This window comes from Esox lucius, chromosome 25, assembly GCF_011004845.1.
Source record: "Esox lucius isolate fEsoLuc1 chromosome 25, fEsoLuc1.pri, whole genome shotgun sequence".
Lineage (NCBI taxonomy): Eukaryota > Metazoa > Chordata > Actinopteri > Esociformes > Esocidae > Esox > Esox lucius.
The window spans coordinates 18409232-18420597 of NC_047593.1; the positions used below are offsets into that span (position 1 = coordinate 18409232).

The 11366-nt window shown below is 41.9% G+C and overlaps 1 protein-coding gene and 1 non-coding gene across 4 annotated transcripts; one reads left to right on the forward strand and one right to left on the reverse strand.

The window, feature by feature from the left end:
* Positions 1 to 1525: 1525 nt before the first annotated feature.
* On the reverse strand, positions 1526 to 1599 carry trnai-aau. The gene has a single exon. It is a non-coding gene; the product is annotated as a tRNA-Ile (tRNA).
* A 1343-nt stretch (positions 1600 to 2942) lies between these two features.
* On the forward strand, positions 2943 to 11211 carry LOC105020846 (short coiled-coil protein B). Of its 3 annotated transcripts, none has more exons than XM_010888166.4 (4): positions 2943 to 3225; positions 5471 to 5539; positions 6045 to 6149; positions 9179 to 11211. In XM_010888166.4, exons 1-4 carry the CDS (start codon positions 3159 to 3161, stop codon positions 9319 to 9321), a joined length of 384 nt encoding a protein of 127 aa, XP_010886468.1. In that variant the 5' UTR covers positions 2943 to 3158; the 3' UTR covers positions 9322 to 11211. The 3 variants fall into 3 exon arrangements, with proteins under 3 accessions (XP_010886468.1, XP_019899473.1, XP_010886469.1); XM_020043914.2 differs by lacking the exon at positions 2943 to 3225 and adding an exon at positions 4631 to 4651 and having other exon boundaries at positions 9179 to 9321; XM_010888167.4 differs by lacking the exon at positions 2943 to 3225 and adding an exon at positions 4658 to 4792 and having other exon boundaries at positions 9179 to 9321.
* Positions 11212 to 11366: the final 155 nt, after the last annotated feature.

Sequence of the window (11366 nt, forward strand, 5' to 3'; positions counted from 1 at the left end):
GGGAGAATGTTATTGATGTCTATTTGCCATTTATTTTTGTTCCTCAGTCCATAAATGGGATCAAAAAGAAATATAGAAAACAAGCACATTGTTAGTGACCCAAAGATACAGGGTAAAGTTTTGTTTTTTATACAAAATAACAAAAATGTGCCTGATGTCTACATCTTTTCAGATTTTTACCTGATTGATTATTGTTAATGCAAATCACAATTTTGTGCAGTTTACTGACTGCCAGAAACGCTTAAAACTTATTTTCTGATGAAAGACATATATTAGTAGAATGTAAAACAAAGGCAAGAAATTTGTTATAAATTCCCCCAAATGTGTTCCAGCATTTGACCATTGTTGTACGTTTAATGAGAAACATGCATGTGACACAGCCAAGAATAAACCCTAACCCATCTTCGCTGGAACTAACCCAACTTCATTCTTACTATTTAGGCGCATTTGGAATCATACAATGCTTCTGTTAGATGCACATTGCTAAGTTTGTCACTAACGTGTTGTCGTGTTGAAGCCCAGGAGGAGAAGCTTTTGCCGTAGTCTCAGCTAATGGGGATCAAAGTAAACAAACAAACAAACAAATCTGCTCATAGATTCAACTATGCGATTGATGTGGGCAGTCAACAGGGGAGCACAAAAAACCAGACAACCTTTCAGAATGAAATGCAGCCCCTCTCTAGGTTCTAATTCACAGCCGGATATCCGTGCTTCAAAGCCTAGTCTGAAATACGCACACTGTTGCGGGACCCCGCTCCATAATATATGTCTGATAATGCCCATGATAATATCTCTTAGTAGGGATAATTGATTTAACAGAATGTATTACTAGCAGACACGCATGCACACTGTATTTGCCGCGACCTGTTCGTTAATGGAGTGTAATGGATGATTTCACTTCCCTACTTTGTGACCCACTCTACTCACACAGACCATGTAGCAAGATGAAGGGAGTCAGGGCAGCAAAAAGGGTGGGGTATAAAGAGACATTGGTGGAGAAAGGGAGAGGTGTGGAGAGAAAGGAGTAAAGCAGTTTACCTCTCTGGACGGAGCGCCCTGCTGTAGTTAATGAGTGACCAGGTGAACATCTGTGTGTATGTGTTTTTCTCTGTATGTGTTTGTCATGAAATAGACAAATAAGAAAAAAACTGTTAAACAACCCAACATTAAATGGAGTGAAAGGTCAAGACTTTTATGTGGGGTTATAGATTGGGTTTTGTGTTAAATTTAGATGTTACGGTTAAGGATTCAATTAGGCCTAAAAGTATTGAGGAGAAGGTTAGGGTAAGGGTTTGGTTTTGGGTTAGCAGTTTAGGAAAATCATTTTTGGAATAAAATGCATGAAAACATTGTAAGAGCGTGCATACCTTATATCTCAGAAATATAATAAAAACAACTAAAATATGTCAGATATCGAGTATTCTAATTTTTCTTCAGAAACATTCCAATCGCTGACAAAACGTGTGAAAAACCACTCACATGCAGTTTTGAGATATAAACATTCACAGTGAAATTAAAAACAACATGGCCAGTACGGGTATCGAACCCGCGACCTTCGCGTTATTAGCACGACGCTCTAACCAACTGAGCTAACCGGCCATTAAGGATCTACGGCTTACGAGCAGGGTAAAAATCATGTGTACATTCGGTATGAGTTAGGTGACGTGCAATGTTTTCAATATACCTTTAGAGGGCATACTATCACAACAAATACAGCCAGTTTCAAGGAGTCCAACTAGAGACCGAAAATAAACCAGTGTCTAAACGTTACAAATAATAATGTCGTTGTGAATTTATGTACTTATGTGCCACTTAACATGAAGAAACGTGTCCCATGTAAATGAAGACCTATAATATAATTGAAAGCGGGGGGTGCCCAGAGGCACTATACAGCGAAAATGCGCCGTTAAACATTTCCTAATCACGTTCAGTGAAAGGAAAGCGGTGAAAATCCGGGAAGGAGAAGGACTTTAGGACAAGCGATAGGGCGGTACTGAAGTTCTACTGAATTTAAACAAAATTGGCGTCGGGCGCGGGTAAACAAATCTATGCTCATCATAGAATCTGAACCCTTCTGGATCTAGTCTCTTCTGGATTGGTTCCCACTACCGAGGGTATGGTGTCACATGTCAATGCGAGTAGTGAGAAAAAAGTAGCCTAATTGTAGAGTAATGTAATGCAGTACGAAGGCGACGTAGCACACTGTAGCAGAAACTGTCATTAAATACAACGAGGTTAAAGTGACTGACAACTTCAAAATGTATACTTCAAATTGATAACTTTATATCGACGGAAAAAATCGGTCACGATTAATGAATGGTTGTCTCCAAGTCAGTGTCCACAAATGTACACGATTAGATTTTCTTGCGTACACATACGCAAAGTGTCTCAACCATAGACTGTAAAAATAAGGTCTCAACACAACACATACTCGATTACGTATTTTTGCGCATGGTCTTTGCCATTAAAAATGTCATCATCAGTCTCATGCGGAGTTCTCTAACCTTGAAACTTTTGGGAGAAGATTCATTGCTGTTATTTTGGCAATGGGGGAGATGGCGACAGTGACAGGTGTAAAGAAAGAGTACAGGTGTTCGCTGCCTACTGTGTACTTTAGTGCCCTTCTCTAGTTAACGTGTGACCAAGTGAGCATGGAGATGGATGAGTGTGTATATAGTCTACAAAACGGAATTATGGCACCTGGATCTCTTGAGTTTCCCATCTACCAATGATCCCTGAACTTTGAATCCAGATTCTAAATGGGCCAATCAGGAACTGGTTCACACGACAAAACCAGTGTTACTTGAGCTACCTGTCTGGTAACGTTGTTACTTTAGGCGACCGTGACAGTGTAAATAATTTAGAAGGGAAGGCAAACCGCCTGACAAAGAACAGCTGTCTTAGAGGAGTGCTGAGAGAGAAAGAAAGAAAGAGAAATAAACAGACAGAGAGTGGCTCAGGAGTTATTCACACAGACAAAGAAAGCAGGAAGTGAAAACAAATTTATAAAACAGTATACGAGTCAAGTGAGAAGGAGAGAAGGCAAGTAGGAAAGGAAGCAGGGTATGAGGCACAATGGGGTAACATAAAGTGCAGGTTAGAGAGGGAAAACGGAAAAGAAAGTAAGAAGCGATAAGGTTTAGAGCTCTCGTTCAGTCATGGAAGGAGAACTGGAAGAGGATGAGAGTTTCACCACCATCTCCCTAGCAGATGTTGGGATGTCAGGTATGGAACTCACCTTTACCTGCAGACTAATCCAGTAGCTTTGTCTGTTTGCCTACACACCTGGAAATGTAAACGTACATACACTTTATGAAATGTCAATATACACTTTTCGATGCATTTTATTATTAAATATAAAACACAATGCCAAATATTTGTTTCTCCCCCACACATTTAGAAATGTATTTTAATTATTGTGTGACATACATTTCTAAATGTATTTGGAACGACAGAAAGTACATGATTTGCCAAATTGTTATACTTTATGTCCATGTGCATTTACACCTGTAGGCACAGGATTTCCGAGCACAGGTGAACTTTCGTTTAGTTGTAAAAACACACACTGACAAACACACACCGACACACACAGATAACACAGTGCTTTTAAGTAGTACAAAGGTGAGGAATTTCTTAAGTTGCAAGTTTGAGGTGGGTCAACATCACTGACCCACCCGTTAATGGCGACATGGCAACAAGTCCAAGATTCACGTTTTATTTTATGAACAGCTCCAGAGCCTAGCACTCAAATGTCTTAGTAGAGCAATAAATTGCAAGGTTGTTATTATTGTGATCTGGGATATTGTGTGACTGACTGAGTGACTGACTGACTTGTGAAATAGATTGTGTGTTTACAGAATATGCGTGATTTGGATCTACAGGCCTGCTCATGAAGGCTAAGGAGACATTTGCTCAGCTTCTGTGATGTGGGTTTCTCCCTATAAGTAAAACCGTTCAAGATTGAGTCGAATACCAAGCGTGTATAATGGACAGTTTTACTAACGGTATTACACCTGTTATAAACTAATATTAAATGTAAGTTGTTTTGTAGCGTACTTGTACATTCACATTGTTCACTCTGTGGATCCTGGGAGGTGTCGTTGCTCCTTTTGGCAGAAGCTAATGGGAATCCCGATTAAATCCTACAACAGCACACTAGGCTGCTGCAGACTGGGCGGGCCAGGCAACATCACTGGATTTGTCTTGGCCGCAGGCAGAGACGTATGGGGCCGGTGGCAGTGATTTGGCTTGTTGCTCTGTGTAAGAGTGGTTGAGCGTGCCTTGCGGCTGGTCATTTTCTAGGCCGGCCAACTGCTGCGGTACCACAGCAACCGGTGGAGTTCACTACCGAGAGAGTGACTCGGCCAATGACAAGCCAAACATCTGTCAGTGTGCGTGTATTTTCCTGTTTCACCATCTTGGGTTCATGTTTATGACACCCTCACTGCTCGAATTGCCATTATATGCTCACCACCCAAATACGAGTGTGTTTTGACATGCTTGGATTTTGCTCTACGTCACCAGGAAGTAAGTGCTTGGGTTAAGCCTATTATGTGTATGGCGAATAGGGTTGATTCTGATTCCGTAGACGTTTGTGTTGCGTTGGCTCCCCCTGTTGTTGAAATTGGTCCCTGCAGCCAGCTCATCTTGTGTGAGTACGTCCCATCGCTGTCAGACGGGGAAATCTGCAGTGCCTACTGTAATAAGCCAATAGCGGTAACATCATTAGCTACGTAAACCGGACCAACATTTTGTCTTTTGACTAAATACTGTAATTATACCCAAGGCAAGGGTAAGTGGTGAACATTTCATATGTAATCCCTTCGGAGTTATCTCTGTCTGGCTTGGCCTGGCTGTGCACTTCAGTGGTTGTGTATCGCACGTCAACCTTTGGATAGCTTCAATTAGCGCGCAAGATAGTGTAGCTAGCTAACTTGGAAGCATTCTTGCTAATTGTCTAGCTATGAGTTAGGAGCACAAACTATTCTAATGATTTCGTAGTTATCGATTTGACATACGATAGTCCGTCTTTATCATCCTTCGATCCGTGTGACGTCTTGCTTTGCAAAATATTAACGTCTTCTTGGGTATCTTGCACAGCTGGTTTACCGCAAGACTCACTTTCCAGCTAGCTGCCAATGGGTGTGTTGTTGTTAGCTTACATCGCAAACCGTGCAACCCGCTAGGATTGTCATTCGGTCTGTCCTCCTCTATCTTCTTGTTTGGGTCTATAAAAGTCGCTAGCTACCTTACAGTACGCTGGTTCGCTGATCCTAATATCTGTTTTTTTTCTTGAAACATTGGTCCATGTACAATGGAAAAGCATCGTAAAATTAGGGATTTTTAACTAACTGTACCCTGGGACCGGCGTTAGTTTGGGATCTTTAAACTTGTTTATCGTGAGCTTGGTCATTAAAGTGATGACAGCGCTCGTGCATGATATTTACCACTCGTGTGTGTGTGTATACAGAGGCCAGAGGAACTGCAGCCCTGCATACCAAACTGGACGAGGTCTTCACCATGAACTGTGACATGGATGGTAAGAGAACAGTCACTGAAGTGTATGTCTGTTTGCCATTTTACGGTTGTTGACGTGTGTACTGGGTTCCCGTTTGAATGAGGGACATACATTCCCAGACTTGTTAGGCACTGTTTGGAAGTGGCCTGACCATTTGACCACTATATGGGACAGGCATGTTCCTAAAATACCAGCTCCTTGATTCAAGCCTGAACAGCCTTGGGTTTTCTTGCGGACTGGTAGCTGTGGTTGTTCAGGAGTCCCTACCGTACTCAGAGGCTGACAGTATTAGGCCTTAAGATTGCAGGCCTGTCTTAATCCAAAGATAAAGTGAATGTTACTGCGCCGTGTCAGCAGTCAAGGGGAGCCTGGCAGTGTGGAGAAAGTGGTGGTTCCTGTTACCCATAAGTCTCTATATATTGTTTGAATCAGTTTGACTGTAGTGTAATTTGTGGATTCAAATGAAATAAGTATTTTATGCGTGTGTGTGTGTTCAATGATATATTGTGTTGTGTGTGTTGAATAGGAGACATGGAGAACCAGATGGAAAACCAGATGGAAAACCAGGTGGAAATGGAGGAGAAGACCAGACTCATCAACCAGGTGCTGGAACTTCAACACACACTGGAAGGTACATGGCTGTCTTTCTCATCTCTTTCATTCTCATTTCTTTCTCCACCCTTCTCTGTCTTCCTTATCTCTCTTTCTTTCTTTCCATTTTGTCTTCTCATCCTTCTTTCTTTCACACACCCCCTTTCCATATCCACACCTCTTCCCTTCAAAACTGGCACGCAGGCGACAAAGTTCTGCCTCTCTATCACTCTCATCACCTTTCTGTCTTCCTCTTTATTTCACCCACTCCTCTTGTTCCCCAGCCGGTTACACAAAAAGGCGACGGAGCAACCAAAAACCTGTTATTTTTCGGACATTAGGTGCTATCGTTTTAGGGCTTGAATTCATACCAGCATGTTTTTATTTTGCTTGCAAAGTTGTGGCTCGCGTGACCAGGTAAAAAAAATAAAAAATATACAAATAAAGAGCCGACCATTAGAACAACCCGGTTGTCTTTAGTGTAGGCAAATATATGGTCCTTCAACAGTCAACTGTCCACAGCAGCTCTCATGTAGCCTCAGTTAAATGCCACCATTGTCCTCCTTCCTTTTTCGGCCTGTTGAGCAATGGGGCATGGAAAGTGTACAGAACTCCTAGCTCGGCTCACATTTACAACCAAAGCAGCGGGAAGCAGTTGTCCCGTCTGATGCTTGATTGATCAGCGGGGTCCTGTCAACCAGTGCCCATGACCAAAAGCCAGACGGAGGACAGCACCTGCCAAAAATTGTATAAAATAGTTTTGGGGAAATTACATGTTCTCTGTTTTCTTCTGTTTGTTTATATGTTTATATATACATAAAAAATATTTATGAACCGGGTGCTCTGAATGCTGATTCGCTGATAGCCACTGCATAGGTGACAGTATATCATTGGCCATATACCACAACCCCGTTCCTAATTGTGTATATACACTCACCTAAAGGATTATTAGGAACACCTGTTCAATTTCTCATTAATGCAATTATCTAATAAACCAATCACATGGCAGTTGCTTCAATGCATTTAGGGGTGTGGTCCTGGTCAAGACAATCTCCTGAACTCCAAACTGAATGTCAGAATGGGAAAGAAAGGTGATTTAAGCAATTTTGAGCGTGGCATGGTTGTTGGTGCCAGACGGGCCTGTCTGAGTATTTCACAATCTGCTCAGTTACTGGGATTTTCACGCACAACCATTTCTAGGGTTTACAAAGAATGGTGTGAAAAGGGAAAAACATCCAGTATGCGGCAGTCCTGTGGGCGAAAATGCCTTGTTGATGCTAGAGGTCAGAGGAGAATGGGCCGACTGATTCAAGCTGATAGAAGAGCAACTTTTGACTGAAATAACCACTCGTTACAACCGAGGTATGCAGCAAAGCATTTGTGAAGCCACATCACGCACAACCTTGAGGCGGATGGGCTACAACAGCAGAAGACCCCACCGGGTACCACTCATCTCCACTACAAATAGGAGGCTACAATTTGCACGAGCTCACCAAAATTGGACAGTTGAAGACTGGAAGAATGTTGCCTGGTCTGATGAGTCTCGATTTCTGTTGAGACATTCAGATGGTAGAGTCAGAATTTGGCGTAAACAGAATGAGAACATGGATCCATCATGCCTTGTTACCACTGTGCAGGCTGGTGGTGGTGGTGTAATGGTGTGGGGGATGTTTTCTTGGCACACTTTAGGCCCCTTAGTGCCAATTGGGCATCGTTTAAATGCCACGGCCTACCTGAGCATTGTTTCTGACCATGTCCATCCCTTTATGACCACCATGTTCCCATCCTCTGATGGCTACTTCCAGCAGATAATGCACCATGTCACAAAACTCGAATAATTTCAAATTGGTTTCTTGAACATGACAATGAGTTCACTGTACTGAAATGGCCCCCACAGTCACCAGATCTCAACCCAATAGAGCATCTTTGGGATGTGGTGGAACATGGAGCTTCGTGCCCTGGATGTGCATCCCACAAATCTCCATCAACTGCAAGATGCTATCCTATCAATATGGGCCAACATTTCTAAAGAATGCTTTCAGCACCTTGTTGAATCAATGCCACGTAGAATTAAGGCAGTTCTGAAGGCGAGAGGGGGTCAAACACAGTATTAGTATGGTGTTCCTAATAATCCTTTAGGTGAGTGTATATATTGTAACGGTTCCTGTGTCGTTATGTTATTTTCGTCCTCTATCCATCCACTTCTTTCACCGACAATTGCTTTATGTAACCGAATGACTTCATTTGTGGCCACTCGTTCTGTGGCTTGTTCTTTCTTCCCTGTTCACTGACACTAGTCTAAATCCAGTTGCCCCTCTCTCCCATACTACTCCTTTGCTCCCTTTCACACTCCTCCCGCTTTTGTCCTCACGGTCTGACGAGCACTGACCTTTGGAGAGCGCCTCTCTGACGAGCACGCTGTCTCTCTGTCATTATCTCCTCCCCAACCACTGGTGTCGGCAAAGCCCCTGTTGTGTTTATATAGCTCCAAAAAGGCTTTGCATTTGTGTGTGGGTGTGTGTGTGTGTGTGTGAAACACAGTTAAGTGAGGAGGGTGTGTGTGAGAAACACAGCTTAGCGTTTCGCCCTGATTGAGCCACTCCTATCATGCCCTCCAAAGCTAAACCAGGTACTTCCTGACTCAGGTGAATTTATGGTTTTGTCCCAGATCAAACAGTGCGCAATCTAGGTAGTCAGATGTCATTGGGGATGAATGGTAAGTCAACCTTCTACTGGTGTTGCCAAAGTGTGCCATGTAATCTGGCTGGGATTTTGGCAGTTATTCCGGCAGTGTGGTCAGAATAAGGAAAGTGAATTAGAGACATTTTGGTATCATCCCTTCTCTGATTGATTTGATGGTTGATTGATTTTCTAGGTAGATCGACATATTGGCTTCTGTGAGTTTTTTTTGTTCATTACTGAAGGCTGCCTGTTATGTTGACCACACTGTAACTCCATAAATGGAGTGGGCCACTTTGAGCTCCATCCCTCCTCATCTAAGACTTTCCTTTGGGAAACGCTGTTCTTTAATAGTTATACATTCTGATCTCCATTCCTCTGCCCTTCCAGACCTGTCAGCACGAGTGGACGCGGTCAAAGAGGAGAACCTGAAGTTGAAGTCTGAGAACCAGGTTCTGGGTCAGTACATCGAGAACCTCATGTCCGCATCCAGTGTGTTCCAGACCACTGACACCAAGAGCAAACGGAAGTAACCCGCGGCAACGAAGAGGTGGCCAGCGACCACCGTACCACGCAGCCTGTTAACAGATTTGTTTGTGCAGTTGTCATGCCAACTACATCTGTCTTATTGTCTGGCATGATGGTGCAAACCGACCAAAACTCAGGCTACATCCGCTCTCCCAATGCACGAGAGAGCAGGTAGAAGTTACCTTTAACCGCAGTTCTGGGATCAGATATTCTGTGTGCTAAAGGGCCTCTGGGTGTGGTGTACAGTAATCTCCTCCTTGGTCTGTCTTTAGGGGAAACTTCTACTTCGAGTCCCCAAATACACCCTATACAATCCCAACTCCTCCCTAAGAGTCCAGTTTACATTATTATTTAATTTCTCTTATCCTCTTTAACATATAAACTCAAAGTCCAGGAAGCGTTTCCAGAAAACGTCCGGGCAGATGTTAGACAATGGCCGTGGTTGCATTGGGCAGGGGATATTGATCAGGAACAAGTCCAGTTCCTTAATGACGTCAGACCTATCTTACTGGTTTTAACTGGACTTGAACAGAAAAGTGTTATTGAATAGAATTGTGGTCAGGCCCTAAAATACAAATCCAGGGTCTTTGAATAACAGTGATGTAGTTCATCAAGTATTATCAACACACTCCAAATTGGTATTCCTTTCATGTATCTAATGTTCTTAAACATTATTTGACACTAAACATTTTAATTAAGATTTTTTTTTTTACACATTTTAATGAATAACTTTTTTTAAAACTACTATTAGCCTGATTTACCTAATTTAATATTAATTGTCATCATTGGTACTCATTTAACAGTGAATCCTAATTCATGTATTGTCAGTGCCATGGAGTGCTTTCTGTAGTAGCTGTTTGGTAAAGAAATAACATGTAGGAAGTGTTATGCTGTAAATACATAGACATTATATTTCTGACTGGGTCTTGAATGCAATGACACATTATAACATGAGACTTAAATTGAGCTACATTAGACAGAACCTTGTTAGGATGGGGATGGAAGAAGGATCGAGGGGGGATGGTGTAACGGAAGTAGACAAGAACGGGAGTGCCCTTGCTTCTGGCTTTCACAGTTTTAAAGAGGGCAAGAGTGCCCTGAGTGGTATCGATTGGAACTCTCAGGCTTAGTAAACATTCCGGAAGGTTCCGTGTTTTGTCGGTGCATTAACAAACGGATTTGCTGATAGTAACTGTAGTATTCGTTCTTTGGGAAATGGATTCTGGAATCATGGCGGTGATTCCTCAGGCTGGTTATAGCAGAAAACAAGGTAAGTGTCAAGGGAGAAGTCCCATGAGACAACCCTTATCAGTTATGTGATTTGGACAGAATAGAAAATTGGCATTGTCTTTTTCTGTTTCAGTAATATATCAATAGAAGAATACATTTCTGAAATCAAATATTATTACAATACTGAATTGTATGAAGCTTATAAACAAGAGAAGGGTTTGGAGAATCTCCCATTTACATCAAGAGAAATTGGCCAAGAACTAGAACCCAAATGGTTTCAGTTGGAAAAGATAAGGGAATATTAAGAAAGTTCCATTACACTGCAATGCATCAACTAATGTATTTTCATTCCAATGTTTTTTTTTGTTTGTAATATATTGTTCTATTATATAATTACATCATTGGATTACTTCTGTAAGGTCCAAATGGGATTCTATTCACTAATATAGTGCACTACTTTTCACCAGAGCTATATGGAATTTAGTGCGCTCTATAGGGAACACTGCCATTTGGGACAAACCTCTTAATTTTCCTCCAGGCATGTTGATAATGCCTAAACACACTCTATGAAGAAAAAAAAAACTGCCTTGTGTGAAGACATGTACATTTATTTTATGACTTATGTTGCCTTTTAACACATTCTTTAAATAAAAATAACTTCTTAAGCTTTGGCACAAAATGGTGTCTAAATTGATATCCATGCAATGGAATTAAGGGTAGATTAGGCCACTAACTCTTTAAAATTGTCGGCATTGTCTAACGCGCTGGCGACTTAAGTTCAGTATTGAAGATCTTTACCTACAACTTGCCTAGTGACTTT